This window comes from Limanda limanda, chromosome 9, assembly GCF_963576545.1.
Source record: "Limanda limanda chromosome 9, fLimLim1.1, whole genome shotgun sequence".
Lineage (NCBI taxonomy): Eukaryota > Metazoa > Chordata > Actinopteri > Pleuronectiformes > Pleuronectidae > Limanda > Limanda limanda.
Window position 1 is genome coordinate 28,722,042 of NC_083644.1, and position 18,433 is coordinate 28,740,474.

General features: G+C 41.0%; 1 protein-coding gene across 1 annotated transcript in view; it reads left to right on the plus strand.

The window, feature by feature from the left end:
- Window positions 1-18,433, plus strand: part of arhgap39 (Rho GTPase activating protein 39) — a 94,131-nt gene that overhangs the window by 55,682 nt on the left and 20,016 nt on the right. The window contains exon 3 of the mRNA XM_061078930.1: window positions 4,946-5,362. Coding sequence (XP_060934913.1) covers window positions 4,946-5,362 — 417 coding nt within the window. The remainder of the gene's footprint in view (window positions 1-4,945; window positions 5,363-18,433) is intronic.

The window sequence follows — 18,433 nt, forward strand, 5'->3', positions numbered from 1 at the left end:
GCTGGCTTACCTGTATGCTTGATATGTGGTGAGGAATTAGCAAACAAAAAAAATGCAATGTTTAAAGACATTTCCAGAGCAAGCACATAGCATCTGCTGATAAGTACCAAGCTGGAGATGAGCAAAAGAAGCAGAGTTCTGTATTTCATTTATTTCAAAGTAGGCCTGCACATGTATTTTGTTCTCCTCTTCATAAGAGTTTGGTGTTTTCCTTTTTTGTAACAGGTAAAACTAGCAGTTAAATGTCAACAGTTCTATAATTTTATAAATGCAACAAACTATAGTTTTTATATATATTGTATATTATATATATTATAACTATATATATAACTTTATAATCTGTGCTATCAAATATGTTTTGCGGCTCCAGACAGATTTAATTTAGGGGAAGAGGGGCAAAAATGGCTCCTTCAATAGAAAAGGTTGCCTACCCCTGCCCTATATAATGTGGTTGCCGCAGACACTCATAGTCTGATATATGCCAACGTAAGAAGGTTTGGGAACCGAAACTTTGTTCCAAATTAGAACCGAATCCAAAATGCCAAGTACCGGGTACCCGTAAAAAGAGAATTTCGGTTCTGCTTATCGGTTCCTTAACTGCTGGGACGCCGTATCTAACTGCCAGGATATGCCTTTGTGACTACATCACGCCACAGCCTGTCCATTTGTTTAGACGCTACCTAGCATGCATGGCTAACGTGGCCAAGATGAGCCGTGATAAATGGTCAGAAGTGTGGCATATATTCTGATGATTCGAAGGTTATTAAATCGTGGTCTGATAGAATTGGATTACGTGGAAGTACTTTTAGATGTTTCATTTAGACACTGTATGATAATACAAGGTCAAGTGTGTGTTACAACAATGAATAGGTTGGTGTACACACTGACTGAAACCAATTCTAGTACTGAAATAAATGCTACGCTAAAGCTAAAACAATATTATTGTCAACATGATTATTAAAGTCCCCGACAATAATAATTTTATCATTTTTTAGGACTAGGTTTGATAAAAACTCAGGGAATTCCTTTTGGTATAAGCTTCAGTGGCACAGTAAACTACAGCAAATATGATTGGCTGTTGGTATTTCTTGGATGGAAGACTAAGAACAAGACTTTCAAATGACTTAGCTTAGTTTAGGTTTCAGATTAATTTATAGACTGGAGTTAAAAATAGCAGCAACTCCACCTCCTCAGCTAAATTCTCGGGGGAACTGTGAATTTACATGACTGGGGGAGAAGATTCATTTAGGCTGACATATTCATCAGGATGCAGCCAGGTCTCAGTGAGGGAGAATAAATCTTTTTTTTTATTTGATCTGAGACTATTTCATTTACTCATATAGCCTTTGATGATAGTGATCTTATGTTTAAAAGTCAACATTTTAGAATTCTTTGTTTGTTGAGTTGTTGCAGAGGTTGTGTTAATTTGTATGAGTTTTTTGTGTAGAATTCTCCCTCTGTTATTGTTTGATTTGCATAATTTAATGGGACAGTGGACAGACCCAGTCTCTATGGGTTTGTGGTTGTTTGACTGATCCAGAGGAAGCGAAGACAAGTGTTTGGCACTGCGGCTCTGCGTCCTGGTCCCAACTCTGAGTTGTCATTTTATAGACTGAGTAATATTCCTAGATAAGGGATCTGCGCCATTGTGATATCACTGCTGTGGCTACCAAACAATATGTCTTTCTTCACCTCCACCTCACTCACATTCAGGTCGATTTTGGTGTCAGAAAAGTTGCATTTCCTCTTCTCTCTTGATTTAATGACCCAGCTTATAAACCAGCTGATCACCAGGTGTGTCCACGGTAGGGATGGGCATTCGATTAAATTGTCTTAATTGATCGTCGGGAAAATTAACGATCGATTTTCAATTCATCATTAATATTTTTATATTAAAATTCACTATTTATAGGCTATATTAAGATGCAGTTAAAATAAATAAATAAAAAACACAGCGTGTTTCCTCATTGACATCTTTATTACAAGATGAACAACTCTTGTGGCAGTTAAACGGTATCCGTTCAATGGTTACACTTGAAAATATATGCTGCTGTACTCTTAAGCCCCGCTGAGAGAGCAGCTAGCCGCTGAGAGCTAGCTGGATTTGACGGTTCTCGACCTCTTAGTCCGGTTGTTGTCACGTCCTCACTCCCGGAACCCGTTACCCAGCATAGGGTCTGTCCGGGTTCCCTTCCCCGTGGACTGGGGGTCCGTGTGCGGACATGAAGCCGAGCAGCGGAGGCTAGCGCCGGGCTTCTTCCTCCAACTGGTAACATCCTCACTGTGCTACGTTCCAGGCAACTCGGATATTCAGAACCTCCTACTTGAAACAGAGCAGTGGACTCCTCAGGCGCTCATGGAGACATAGATCTTCGCAGTGTTGGCAATGAACGCAACAGAACATGCATTAGGTTTAGCGATGAAAAAATAATGTCATCGACGAAATTCTTAATGATCAATTAATCGCTCGTCGATTAATTATGCCCATCCCTAATCCACGGTTTAATAGCTTTTCCCCATTTTCATGTTTTGTGCTTACATAAATCTTTGGTATTAATCCTATGCACTGTTTTTAAAATGCTCCCCACTCTTTCTAATAAGGTCTGCTCAGCAGCTAACTTTTCAGAGTTCTACAATGAATAATTTGTGCTGTGTTGAGGTGCAGTACTGTGCTGTTCTTCATGGATGTAACAACTGCAGTTAGCAAAGTGAGTGAGTGCCCAGTGTGGAAAAGCAGTGACCAGAAGGTCTTATCTGTATGGCAGAAAAAGGTGGTACATACAGTCCACTGGTCTCATCACCTTTTATCTAAACACCCTCAGTCAAAGACCTTAAAATGACCCTAAATGCAGAGACTGTTAACCTTGATTGAATGTGTACCTTTTTAACTGGCACAGCTTTTTTACACACTGATATAGTGACCGTTAGTTAGATCTCACAATGACAAACTTGAATCTGTCTTATATTCTTTTCTTCCTCATGCTTCGAAGGACAGAGGCACTAATGCTAAAGATAAAAAAGATAATCGATATTGAGCTATATAAAAACAAACACACACACGGATGCACTAAGTACACACGGTACACAGCGTGCAAGTGCCATAACTGTTCCGTCCAGTTCTTCACTTAGTGTAGACTCAGAGTAACAGCTAACATTAAGCACCATATGAACCTTGTGAAGCATTTGTTGTGTATCCTTGGGGCTTGAATACTCCCCTATCCTTACCTTACCATACTATATAAAGTGACACATAAAGAAATAATCTATATTATGATTTGGCGCTATTCAAATAAAATGTGAATTAAACCATAAGGCCGGAGTTACTTTATACAATGTGATAGTTAGTCTCTCAACACTTTTTGACTCCCCTAACCTCTCTGGCTGTCACACACTCGGTGTTTCCCTGTGGAAAAGTAAAAGAAGTGTGAACAGAGTTCCTGCATGAAAAAATAAATGCAAGAAAAAAGAAGAATAAAATAAATAAAGGTTAAAAAAAAAGTTCAGGTACACAAAGCATGCAGCAAGTGGCTCACATGCAGCTGCTTTTCTGGTAAACAGAAAAACTATCAGGAGCCTAATTGAAACAGAGTACACCACACATATCCACATAGTTGGATTAAAAGGATAATCACGTTATGGTATTTGTAGGGGCTCTGCCTTAATGACATTGTTGCCTTAATTGCATTATGGCTTGGATGGATGGAAACATTTTGAAGGCTTTGTTTTTTGTCTAATGTAAACAAATACTGTTATGTTTTTTGAGGCTTTACCAAACAGTTAAAAATTACCCTACAACGCTGTTTGTTTCCCATTGCAGTGTCAGGGTTTTTAAATACTTCTGATTGTAGAAAGGAGGAGAATTTTAAAAGGACGTGCATGCTTTTCAGTTAATCTCACTAGTCCAGTGCCTGTTCTAAACCTGTCCGTATGTAATGAGCTGTTTGCTTGGCCTGTGGTAATGCTGGTTGCAGTTTTCTTTCTTGTTGCTGCACAATGAGCTGTTCACCTGTTTATACAAAGTCCGGTAGCGATTGACTCAGTATGCAAGACCGAGGACTGGAGAATAAGTTGTTGTTGATGATGTTGTGAATGCATCCTTTGTTGTAAACTCGTTGTTGGCGTGAAATGCCACCAAATTCAACACTGCATTTTCTTGGGTCTAGGGACTTGTGAAGCCGGTAAGATGAATGGTTCAAGCTACATACAAACAGACACAGATTTCTTAGGGTTATCGACTTACTAATTCAACAAAGTTCTGTCTGTATGTGAAACACATATCTTATTCACCATTCATCCTAATAAAGGTGACCAGCGTTCTCTGGTTGTCACTAGATCATTTTCATGATTTGACTTCAATTCACCATATCGGACTGAGAACCAGATATTCAGGGGTGTACAAGATGCTGATATCCATCATGGCAAAAACATTCACATAGAATCCCCTCCTGTTTGGCAATTTGCCTTCAAAGTAAAGGCACAATGTTTGTTTTGTTGCTGCAATCCTTTTTATGAAGCTGAATTATAGAGCTTTCATTTTGAGATGGTGTGAAGTTGGCTCTGAAGATGTGTCTGTTACTTTGGTTTAAATTACATCATTATGAAAAGTCATTATTACAAGAATAAGCATAGCCTGATTGGGGTGTATACAGTGAACACAGGCTGTGCCCTCCGATGCTTATCGTTATATTCCGCTTGTGAGGGGGCGCCGTGGCTCAGGTGGTAGAGCAGGTTGCCCACTGATCTCTTGATCTGTGGTTTTGACTCTGTGTTTAACTTGTGTCAGAAGTCCCTCTGGTGTAAAAAAAAATTGATGTCACATCAAACATGCAGATGTTGCTGTGGCGACCCCTTATGAGCAGAACCAGAGAAGAGGCAGGCAGAGGTGAACAGCCAGGAGTCAGAAGTCGCATTCAGTTTATCTCACTCTCTCATTCTTCTCCTGCAGGTTGGAGTGGGTTGAGATCATCGAGCCGCGCACGCGGGAGCACATGTATGCCAACCTGCTGACGGGTGAGTGTGTTTGGGACCCTCCACAGGGGGTATGCATCAAGCGGACCGGTGAGAATCAGTGGTGGGAGCTATTTGACCCCAATACCTCGCGCTTCTACTATTACAACGCCTCCACCCAACGCACAGTTTGGCACCGGCCCCAGGCATGTGACATCATCCCCCTGGCAAAGCTGCAAACCCTGAAGCAGCACACTGATGCTACCAACCCCCGTCCTGCAGGAGGAGGAGGAGGACGAGCGTCAGCGGACAACAGCCCAGGACGGAACAGTTGCGTCAGCCGAGAGGGAAGCATTTCCTCTTCCCTGGATCAGGAGCTGTCTGAAAAACAGGGCAACAGAGAGGAGACAGACAGGTAAGGATGTTGGTGCGTTGGTAAGTCACTTGGCCTTAAAGTCTGAAACTAATGCTGGCCAAGGAGACAACACCAAGTAATTATATGATATAATATTAAATGTATAAATTCCGCTACAGCAAAATAAACAATGACATCAACATCAAAACTCTTTTAACAAACGCTTTTTCATCCGGAGATGTTTTTTTTAATTTTTTCGTTTCAATGATCACGTGTTAGAAGCGTCATCAACCCGCTACTCGCGAGAAATGAATCCAGTGGACTTTAAAATAGGCTGGCAGGCGGAGAAAGTCCAGAAGCTCTCACTGACATTTCATTTCACACATACACCTCCTCTGGAGAAACCGCTGCAAATTTCCATATTTCAGTCCATGTTTGAAAGCAGATCTGGTAACACGCTTGCATGTGCACACACGCACCCACATGCACTGGTGCACTCAAACAAGCACACACTGGTACCCACAAACACATATACACACACACACACACACACACACACACACACACACAAATTATTACACTTTTGAAGTACTACCCTGCTCCTAGTTCACTGTTTTATGCAACCTTATAGACCAAACATTTTTTTTTTGTTGCTTTTAGCCATAGTAAGTGAATTACCCTGGCCTCACCTCAACCTATGGTGGCCTTCAGAAATGTCCTGTTTCTACCAAATTTTTCTTTTATCCATTTTGGCCATTTTGGACAATTGTGCTTTAAAGTATCATAAGAAAGTTTCTCCGTGAAAGGTCAGAATTAGATTGTGTTAGTTTCTCTCCATCTTTTGTGTCATCAACCTGCCTCCTTTTCTTTCCCTCTTTTTGCCTTTGTCAATCACCCCTCTCTCACCTCTCTTTAAACTAATTTTGTCTATCAATTTAACTAGTCTCTGTTTGCTGGCTTGCTGTAATCTGCTGCAGTCTGCAGTGATTGGTGGACATGTCTGGCTTAAGGCCAATTTATGCCTCTCCGTTTTTTCTATTACGGACAGATAAGACCGCCCTATCCGTCGTGAAACGCCCTCTCCGAGTGCTTCGGACAGCTTTTCGTACACGTCTGATTTTTCTAACTATCCGTCTTCATGTTGGAGACCCGACGGACCGCTCTTGGCTGTGATTGGTCCGCGAACTACATCATTTCCGTATGACGTCATTTCCGTATTTCCGGACCTCAAACTTCCTGTTTACTTGTAGCAACAAACACGAACACAACTATGATTCTACGATTAATGTGACGTGTGTGTTAAGCCAGCGGAGTTGTCCGGCTGACGGCGGCTCGTTCGAGCACTGAGGGCATGTGTGCACGGTCACAGACGGTTAGAACGAGCTTTCAAAACGGCGCTAGCAGGCTAGGCTAGCGGGCTAGGCTAGCCACCATGCTAACTGCGGTGGTAACAGTGCAAGAACCCGCCGTCACGACTTTGATTCCACTTCTATCATGACACTGTTTCTATAATACCGTCAGGTTAGAAGCAAACACTGGATAGTATTTGTTAGTGCCGGGAGTCCCTGCTGACTGTGTGTCGAAGCTGGGGGGGAGCTAGCTCCGGGTAGCTTCTAGCTACATGTAGCCTCAAGCAGATTCAAGCTGTGGAATCAGCAACACAGTTCGGAAACAAGACCGGGGAACTGCTGCGCTAAGAAACGATTACATCAGCATTTTGACCCGCTGGGTGTCACTTTATTTAGTTCTGTTAGTTGCCATGGTTCAGTGTGTGGGACGCAAGCTAACATGTAAACAGAGACACGTGGACTTCTTCTTCCCAAATGGGGTAGGCTTCTCTGAGCTCGTCTTCCGTTGCGCCACCTATGGGTTTGGCGATGAATTTTTTCCGACGGACTGTGTCGGAGAAGTAAAAATCAAAAAGACTCTTTGCCCCCCGCTGAGACCTCTCCGAGAAACGGACACGTAGTAGTATATAAGAGCCTTTAGGGTCACTATGTCCTGTAAATGTCTTTACTCTACTTCAGTGGGTGCACACACACACACGCACACACACACAAACAGTACATAGCATGCAAGTGCCATAACTGTTATATCCAGTTCTTCACTTAGTGTAGACTCAGAGTAACAGTTAATCACTGCTCTTACAGAAAATTACTGCCCCTGTGTGGAAATGGCTGTAGGACAGCGACATGTATGGTGACGCAGAATTGTCAGATTAATGCAGCCATTTTGATAACAACCCCTATGACCTGCTGACCAGCTGATGGTTTTGAAAGACGTATTCTTACGATGTTTGGGGAGGATTCATCTGGTGGGCATAATTAGTTGTATTGTATTAGTGTATTTTGATATTTTGCGTGAAGTGTTGGCCTGAAGATGGCACTTGACAAAAGGTCAGAGGTCACCAGAGCCATTAGAAACCAAACCCTTTGGCAAGCACAAATATCTAAACTAATTTCATGATAATCTCTAAGGATATTTGCTCTGGACAAAAGTAAAGATAAATACTATAGTAGGGCTGCAACTAACGACTATTCTGATAGTCGATTAGTCACCGATTATTGAAACGATTAATCGACTAATCGGATTATGAATGACACAAATTCTCAATTGCTCTTATTTAGCAAACAGCTTTTAAATTTAGCTTGAGGTTGTTCGCGGCATGTGATTACTGAAAATAAAGGCAATAAAGATTGATATTTCATTCCAAAAAAATGTCTTTTAATAAACTTTGTTGCATATAAGGGTACTGTTAACACAAAAGCAAAGAAATCAAGTTTTTGTCCATTTAAAAGGACAGGCAAAGTGCTAATAAAATTTTTTTAAATTAAATTCAAGTTTCCTTTTTTCCTGTCAACTAAGAACAGGCCAAGTGCTGATACTAAAAATAAATTAAAAATCAAGTATCAATTTTTCCTGTTAACAAAAATGACAGGGAAAGTAACAGCAATAAAAACATCAACAAACCAAACTACAGTCTTCTTCTGACTAAATAATTGTGATTAAAAAAAGACGTTTGTCAGGCAATAGGATAACACAACGCTTTTAAACCTCATTAATAAAAAGTTTAAACCATATTTTTGTAATGCGCGCAGGTATATACGTTTATATATAACATCTGACAGAGGCGAGTCCGCATCGTCCCCAATCGATGTCACACGTGCCTCCTCCTCACATGCGCGTGTCCTGCTGCCATGGAGAGCAGGTCCGCCGCACAAATACTGCAGGTTTGTTGACTCCATCTGAAAAGTTTTTATGTTTATCATTAGGACTGTAGTTTGTGACTCCTGCATTTTTTTATCAGTTGTGTGAAGTTACCGCTGATGTAAACCAAACATTTCACATTCTAAGCATTCCACTGGCAAACCAGCAGGAGGCTGCTGTGAAAGGCTTCTGGAAAGATACTTAGCATTTTTTTGCCAAGATGAACTTAAAGGCAGCATTTGGTGAGTGGATGATTTTGGATGTTTGAGGGGAGGAACAAGAGATGGCCAAATTAAATGGTAAATGGATTTGTATTTATATACTCAAAGCGCTTTACAGTACAGTTTCACATTCACACACACATTCATACAGTGCATCTACTTGCAGCACTTTGTTATTCTATGGGGGGTTATTGAGGGTTCAGCATCTGGCCCAAGGACACTTCGGCATGCAGATGGTTCAGACTGGGGATCGAACCGCCGACCTTCAGGTTGGAGGACGACCACTCTACCCCTCAGAATTTGGTTATAACTATGCTCTCTAGAGCGGTGAGTGAAAACAGGACTGGTAGTTTGTCATACACCACACAGCTTCCTCTCTGACAGATGGGAGCTATTGACCTCTACCCAGCTCAACCTCCACACACACAGACATACACATACACAGGATCCCATTAAAGGAGTGAGGGAGGGACAAAATGAAAGAGCGAGGCAGACAGAAAGGGCGAGAGGTAGAGGGGATAGGAGAACAGATAATCTCTTGCAGTGTGTATCAGGGATGTGCATCTCCATCAACAAGGTCAATGTCATACAAAGCTTGATACAATGCAACAATACAATACATATTATACATATAAAAGCAACTGATAAGGGCGGCTGTGGCTGAGGGGTAGAGTGGTCGTCCTCCAACCTGAAGGTCGGTAGTACGATCCCCAGTCTTCCCCATCTGCATGCCGAAGTGTCCTTGGGCAAGATGCTTAGCCCTGATTTGGCCCTCATAGAACAACACAAGTGTTGCTAATAGATGCACTGTATGAATGTGTGTGTGAATGGGTTAATATAAAACTGTACTGTAAAGAGCTTTGAGTGGTCATCAAGACTAGAAAAGCGCTATATAAATACAAAACCATTTACCATAATGTGCCATGGTTTGATTCAACTATGATGCCAAAGAATATGATGCTGTGCAATGCAATATGGCCATTGATTATTTTAATTTTTTGAGTATTCTATCAATTATTCAATCGATTAATCGAGTAATTTGATAAAAAGTTATATTTGCCAAATTAATTAAATCCACTGGCGACGAAGTGGACATGAACAAATACTGATAAGATAACATATAGGAAATATTTTTTTCAATATGCACATGCTACCTTGTTAGAATGGTTAGAAACTCGGCTAAACACCTATGACAAATATTTGAGATTCAAACATCGAGCAACTAAATCAGTCGAAAGAACACACAAACTCTAAAGTCCACAAAGCTGGCACCGACAATCATGCCTCTTCATGCTAACGATAACAAACACGGACACAGATATCTTATATGTTGTAATGAGAAGTGCAAAACAATTCCTTATCATACTGTGACAAGATGAATAGGATTGAGGCGAACAGTTTAAATAATTAACGTGAAACATTGACACAAATTCAAGCAGTACTATGTCCTGTGTAGTAGATAGGGGTGCAACGATTAGTCAACGTCGTCGACAAAAATCGATGACAAAAATAGTCGCCAACGAATTTACTCGTCGATGAATCGTTGGTTACGTCATAGCGCATGTTTTTCGTGCCGTGCAGCTGAACTAAACGTTGTTTTACCGGAGGTGCTGATGGAAGTAGATAAGGAGAGCGCCATCTCGCTTCCTTCCTATCTCTGAAAGTCGCGCAGGTGCAATAGCGACAGAACATAGACCAATGGCGGCGTCCGTTCCATCACATACCAGGAAGTAAAAAGTTCGGGAGAGAACTTTTCACTCTTAACATGACCCGAAAAAAACTACCTACAATATCTGTGCGGCGAACCTGCTCTCCATGGCAGCAGGACACGCGCATTTGAGGAGGAGGCACGTTTGACACAGGAAAAAGGGAAACTGGAATTTAAATTAATTTTTTTTTATTAGCACTTTGCCTGTCCTTGGTTTTAAATGGAGAGAAACTTGATTTTTCTTTGCTTTTGTGTCAACAGTACCCTTATATGCAGCAAAGTTTATTAAAATACTTTTTTTTTTTAATGAAGTACCGATCTTTCTTGTCTTTATTTTCAGTCATCACATGCCTCGAACAACTTCAAGCTGAATTTAAAAGCTGTTTGCTAAATAATAGCAATTGAGAATTTGTGTCATTCGTAATCCAATTAGTCGATTAACCGTTTCAATAATCGGTGACTAATCGACTATCAGAATAGTCGTTAGTTGCAGTCCTAGTAGATAGTTATATGAATTAAACAAAGCTTCAATGCAAAGAATTAAAAAGGAATGTCATCAAGTTATTCAAGTAACTTGAGTAATTGTTGCAGCCCTAGTTTCCTAGTTATATAATAAAGTTCATTTTATTTTATTGGTTTTTCTCTGCCAGACCACATTTAACCCTAATGCAAATTCTAAAGGCAAATAATGACTTTTTACAAATGAATACAATTTTAATGATGCAAAGATTTTAGATAAAATGATGCATCCCACGCTCCTCACAAACTATATCTGGTGAACAATTTTAATCATGGCAACTTTCATGCATCTTACTATCCTCAATCTATATGTCACTCACACGTAGTGTAAATCAGAATTTCAATCATCTTCAATCAATCATCTGTGCTGAATGTGAACAGCACAGAAACATGCTGTACAATTAACTCAGATTTAATTTAATATTGTGCAAAGAAATTTTTTCACACTAATACTTCTGTCTTCTGTCTGTATACAGAGCCAAGGTCGATGGAAATCATTGTGACTGCCAGTGGATAGAAAGATCTTAAGGACTGCTGCTGCTCTGATAGAGTGGAGCAGCTGAAGCAGTAGAAGTAGTTGTAGTGTGAGGATGATTTGTTTTAATCTATTTATTTTATTGTGCCTTTTTTGGCTCTCCTCTCTGCCTTGGACGAGATAGTGACCCCATTCAAAGGCCTGAGGGGCTTAATTTTGTCAGCGCTAATTATTTGTCACAGCCTAGTTCCAAGTATATATTTTGACTTTTGTCAAAAAAGATAGTGGAGAGATAGAGAGAGACAGGGAATGTAAGTGAATGACCTTCGTTAAATGGTCTGTCACTGAGTCTATGAGGGTACCCACTGTTCAAGGCATGTATCCCCGTGTGGTATGTGTCCTTACCATTTGGCTGTCAGGACACCCCCAACTGCCAGTTCCAAAAGTGAACATGCCTTTGTGTTTCGTCAGGCCCATACCTTGGTCAGCCAAAATTTAGATGGAACTTGACTGGCAGTCAATAAGTATCTCAAAAGAATATTGTCTTTGTATTAAACTATAATAAGCTATATCGCGATATCTTTTGGCTATATCGTGATAGATGGGATATATCTCGTTATTTTGAAATCTGCTCTAAATCATTTTATGTTAAATTCATAAAAGTGCACAGGAAGTGGCTAAACTAGCGGACATTAGCATTTCCGACAGTCCCTACAGGGGCGGCTCCAGGCTTAGGTGACATAGGCGGTTGCATAGGGTGCCAAATGCAGAGAGGGTGTCACAAGAGGCCAATTGATACATGCAATGTTAACCAATTCAGTAACGTCAGACCATCATCCTCTAATGCCGGGTTCACACCGGAGGCAGAAGCGCCGCAAAGCGCCACAAAAAGTTGTCCGCCTCCTTTTTGCGCCTATGTTAATCAATTGGGCTGTTCACACTGGCAGTGAAGCAGCGGGAAGCTCAGTGGCCGGCTCGCAATCTGCGGCTGGCACGCGATCTGCAGGGATGGTTTTGGGGTCTGTTCTATTTTTTCTGCTTGCCGCGACTGAATCTGGCCAGAAAACACAATGAAAATCGATATGAAAAAACGATATAAGTGATATATTATATAAATGATTAAATATGCATCCCATACATTTGATTTCCCCGCTGTTTTCCTGGAGTCTCAATTTCCCAGATTTTTTCCCCCACATGTTGAGATTTTGCCTTCTTTAATTATGTAGTTATACCACACATTTGTCAGTTGTGTCTAAACAGACAGACACACACACAAGCACACAATCTCTTGGGGTGGGGTGGTGGCTGGGATGTTTTTTACGACAGTTACCCCTGTTGGGTATATGGGGGGTGCGTAAAGGAGGGGTAAAGGAAGTTGTGGTACGCTTAACGTTACCTGTGCCGGGAGTTGTACTCTGTTAACAAAGTTTGTTACAAAGACTGAACACTCGCTCGTCATTCCTATAATCAGTAAATACTGATTATTACAGCCGCTATAGGCTTGCTTAGGTCAGTCACCTGTGAACAGTGGTGGAATGTAACAAAGTATTTTTACTTCGTTACTGTATTTAAGTAAATTTTTACGTATCTGTACTTTACTTAAGTAATAATAATAGTGCATACTTTTTACTCTTACTCTGTTACACTTTGCAGCTATTATCTATACTTTTACTCCGCTACATTTCTACAATAAGTGTCGTTACTCGTTACATTTTATGAACACAGTTTCGCCAAAATGTTGACGGAGCGGCTCCGCCAGCGCTCCACACACGCACACACAGTCACACACACGCCAACAAACATTTCCACTCTTCCTGTTAAAGTTCGTAGTTGATCACTATCTAACCATCAGCTACCCTGTTTAGCGCTGGGCCGACGGAGGGTCCACACTCCACTCGTCAGCTCCGCATCTGGGTTACACACACACACACACAGTCACACACAGTGGCCGGTAACCAGCCGTCCGGACCACTCGGTGAAGAAGGAGGAGGAGATGTTTCTTTAGTTTTAACGCCGCCACTTTATTTATTGACTGTCCACCGGAGCACCACTCTCATCACCTCTAGGTGCTCGTTCACTTCACGTATTCAAACACTTCTTGCGCCTTTCCCACAATACCCAGGTGCTGAAACATTCAACAGACAGCCTGTTGTTTATAATTATTACTAGTAGTGACATCTGTAGAGGCATGAGTATTACCAGTAGCTATATCTGCATTCTTTATCAAAATGGCACAGCCTAGACATTGAGAGACAACCCATTGCGTGAGTACTTTTACTTTTAATACTAAAAGTAAATTTAAAAGCAAGTACTTTTTACTTTTACTTAAGTAGGATTGTTGATGTAGTACTTTTACTTTTATTTAAGTATATATTTTCCTGTGTACTAGTACTTTTACTTAAGTACTAAACTTCAGTACTTCCTCCACCACTGCCTGTGAAGACCATCATCATTGACCCCCGAACCGGCGCGGAGAAATGCACTTTCTGTGTGAACTGCCAGGCCAGGAGGCTGCTCGCATGAGAATAACGACTCCACCGCCTGTGTGTCTGCGGGGTATAGCCTACATTTGTGTTTGCCTTTGTGGGCATCTGTACACAGTCCAAAAGTTCTTGGTGATGCATGACAATTTGCTTGTGTATGTTTGGGGGCTGGGGGGGGGGGCGGCAATCTGAAATCTCGCTTGGGCTCCAACATTGTCTGGCCTTGAAGCTACTTTTGTGTGTTTGTGTGTGTGTGTGTGTGTGTTAGATGAGATGTATGGTGACACAGCTGCAGACTGTCAGTCCAGATGGTTGGGAGATCAGCTGTCACCCAGTCTTTATTGGATCAGCTTCAATGTTCACCAACTCTACCTCTAGCTCACTGTCTTACACACACACACACACGTTTGTACTTCTGTCTTAGTGAGGACACTCATTGACATAATATATTCCCTAGCACCTTAAAGGGACAGTTCATAGAAAAATTTAAATTCACTCATTATCTACTCACCACTATTCTGATAGAGGACTGGGTGAAGTGTTGAGTCCGCAAAACATGTTTGGAGTCTCAGTAGTAAACTGGAAACACATCACACACTGCACACAGGCTCTCTCCCAGAGGGCCCAAGGGCACGTGCAGGTTGCGTGTTAGCATCCCGAACATCCCCAAGCAATACTACTTCCATTTGCTGACTTTTGGGCTGAAAACACGGTTTAAATTACCTTGTTTCGAGTCCAATTTAAATGTCGGGGCTTGCAGACAAAATAAAAGCTGTGGTGAATGAACCTTAATTACCTTAACCTTATTTACATAGGGAGTTGGACTTGCTTCCATAGAAATCACCTTGATGAATTGCCATGGTTATGTAGTAGCCTAGACATGGCCTTTTGCGTTTTTGCATTGATGCAGCTGCATGAATTCCACACATGCAGAAGAACTGCACCCCTAAAAAAAGATAGAAGAGGACAGGAGGATAGATGATCTTGGAGGTTGTCATTAAAAGTTTGCCAAGTCATGAGGGATCACTCACTACACAGCTACTGTTACAGTAACATTACCCAGTAAGATTTAAACAGAGCTGCGCTATAAACACCACTGTACGTTGTTTTGGTCATGGTGATATCATGCAGAGCATGTTGGAATATGATAACAATGATTAATATGAATACAAACCTTCCAGACTCTCATCCTCCATGCAGTTGCTTCCTCAGTAGAACTCCCTGCCTGTCTATCTTTCCTCTTCCTCACCATCATCCTCTTCCTTCCCCTCTGTTTAGCTCTCAGCTGCATCAGTTTGCAAACAGAGAAAACATGTATTCTGCTAATGCCTTCTCGCTGACTGAGTCCAATGAAATCGCTTTTTTGCTCACTTTAGCTTGCATTAGCATTTAAATAGCTGCCTAATGTTAATAATACACTGCTACCACAATACAGTAACAACATTTCTACATGTAAGCTATCAAGTACCGTTTACAGACTAAAAGATCAAGTAACTAAATCTAAAGACACCACTCACTTGAGAAAACACATCACTTGGGGGGAGACTGCTCGGTGAGGTCATCGACTTTATGATGTGGGAAGGCTACGTTTTGATAACCACTCAAAGCACTTTACAGTAAAGTTCTACATTCACCCATTAATTTATACAGTGCATCTATGTGCAGGACTTTTCTCTTTGAGAATGGGCAATTTGGGGTTCAGTATCTTGCCCAAGGACACTACAGCATTCACTACTAACTACTGACCTTCTGGTTAGAGGACGACCACTGTAACCCCCGAGCCACAGCCCCCCGTAATTCTCCTACGCGCTTGGGAAGGGACAGGGAAATGTGAGGGGTATTTATTTTGTCGTAATATAAACTTCACCCCAAGATGCTACACATTGCTCTTTTAATAGTCTAGTAAATTGTTTACACATAGTATGTAGATGTAGGCCTTCAGATATTAAGAGTGTTCATGATCAATTAAAGTATAAATTTTCCTCAGATGCAAAAGTTGTGTCTAAACCAGGGGTGTCCAATCTACGGCCCGCCATCCATTTTTAATTGGCCCGCATCAAATAAATCGCAGCGCCATTGAGGCGCACAGTCCGCTCCAGGGCAGGGGGGCGTGGCGGCGTGAGTGACCCAAACCTTCGTATTTTTTTCTGCATGCGGCCCTCAGGATAAAACGTTTGGACAACCCTGGCCTAAACGGTCGTTTATTATCCAATTGTTTACTCAGGTACTCCACTAAATTCTTTAGTACTAGTGCTCTCATTTATGATTCTTTAGGCATTCACTTACTGTATGTTACAGGATATTGTCGTAGCAATTTCTACAATCCCACTCCACCAACGAGAAAACGAGACACAAACTTCTCTTACAGTATTGTCACATTTAATGCTCAAGCATGGTGCATACCACAAAGGTTAGTTTGTAATATGCACACCGATGGGAAACAGTTCTTTGTCTTTATACATTTGGCTAACCCCTCCCACTCTGGTTGGGGTTGTTACAAAGTCAAAGGTTGGGATCTTCTGATCACATGAAAACAACAATGCCTAGTTAAGCAATCAGGTCAAGATTCATTCAGTAGTACAGGATACTGCATGATCAAGGTTACATTGTATGAGATTCAATCATGACCAATCACAGGGAAAATGAACATGATCATATTGTTGTCACATGTTACATTTCCCTTACAATATGTTAATTAAGTACAACCTTTCCTTTTCTCTAACTGCACAGATTGAGTTTCTTAGCTGAGCTGCAGTGGAGCAATAGTGACACAAAGAGTGAATTTTGCTTGATATTTCTAGCTCAAACTACTAAAGCTTTAATATGCACAGAGAGGAATCAACTAACAATCTAATGTGGCCTGATGAGGTTGCAGTGAATAAAGGGTTTGCCAAGCAATGGATGATTTTGTATTCTCAAATAACTCATAATGCAAGAAAGTGATTTCATTTTAGTGGAACTGCTGTGATCAGTTGACTCATTGCAAATGCAAAGTAAAGTGATGTAAGGATTTTGTGTGAGTTTTATGCAGATCTGCTTTTCTGCAATATAAACTGCCTGAGAGATGCAATATAGTTTGAAGGTATTCGTCAATCAGGGGCCTGTACTACGAAGCAGGATTTAAGTATTCACTATTTCTCTAAACTCCCAGATTAATGTTGCTGTGCTGCTCTATGTTATGTCTGGACATTGAGGAAAAAGTCGGTTTGGTTTTATTTCTACAGCAGGTTGAACAGTTGTGTGTCACTAATGGGAGAAGCAGACAATTTCTGAACATTTCGATTTATAAAATATAATATATATACACGCAATAATGTTTTCTTTAAAAGTAAAGAAAGGAAAAATCCAGTTTTTGTCCATTTTAATCCAAGGACAGGCAAACTGCTAATATAATTTTTTTTATTTAAATTCAAGGTTCCTGTGAATCAAGAACAGACCAAGTGCTGATACTAAAAATAAATAAAAGATCAAGTATCCATTTTTTCTGTTAACAAAAGGACAGGGAAAGTAGCAGAAATAACAACATCAACAAAAGCTAAAGTCTTCTTTGTGATTGTGATTAAAAAAGTTTGTCAGGCAGTAGGATAACATTACACACATTACACAAAAAATCTATATTCAAACCATATTTTTGTAATGGATTGTAGAATCCTGCACACAGTCATCTAGGGAGTTGCCAAGACAACTCTGTCTATATAGAAAACTAGAAAACAGGCAATCTTACCGAGGCGAGTCTGCATCATCTACGTTACGTTGTCAAACGGGCCTACTCTTCGAATGCTCGTGTCCTGCTTCCATGGAAAGCAAGGTCCGCCTTTCAAATATCGCAGGTAGTTTTTTTTGGGGCCTATGTTAAGGGTGAAATTCTCCCATACTTTTGACTTTCTGATACGCGATGGTGTTACAACAGACACCGCCATTGGTCTATGTTTTATCGCTATTGCACATAAGTTCAGCTGTACGGCACGAAAAACACGTGCTATGACGTAACCAGCAAATCATCAACTATTAAATTCTTCGCGACAATCTTTTGTCGAGGACATCTATTTTTGTCGAGTACGTCGATTAATTGTTGCACCCCTAACTGATAGTGGATGTTGCAATAAATTCCCTGCAGCCAACCTCCACTGGGCGAACTATTGCGTTCCAGCCATGTTGTTCTGCCTCATACACCATCTCTGCATACCAGAGCCTCTTCCCTTCACTTCACTTCACTTCACTTCATCAACAGCATCCTCCCAGGATACTGTCAATTCTTCAAATTAGATGACACACTGGGTGTTTGACCAGAGAACCACGTCTAATCTGTGGATGATGGTGACAATATTTAATGGGACTTTAAGCTGATGGCCAACATCCACCAGCATTTCCCAGTCTTGCGCTTGCTACAATTGGCCCGGTCCTTGGTCCCCCTTCCAGACAAGTGGTGTCCTTGGAACTTTTCTTGATGTTTTGGATGGCATTAGTAGCAGTTTTCTTTGTTTAAATTGCAGCTGCCAAGCATTTGAGTACTTCATT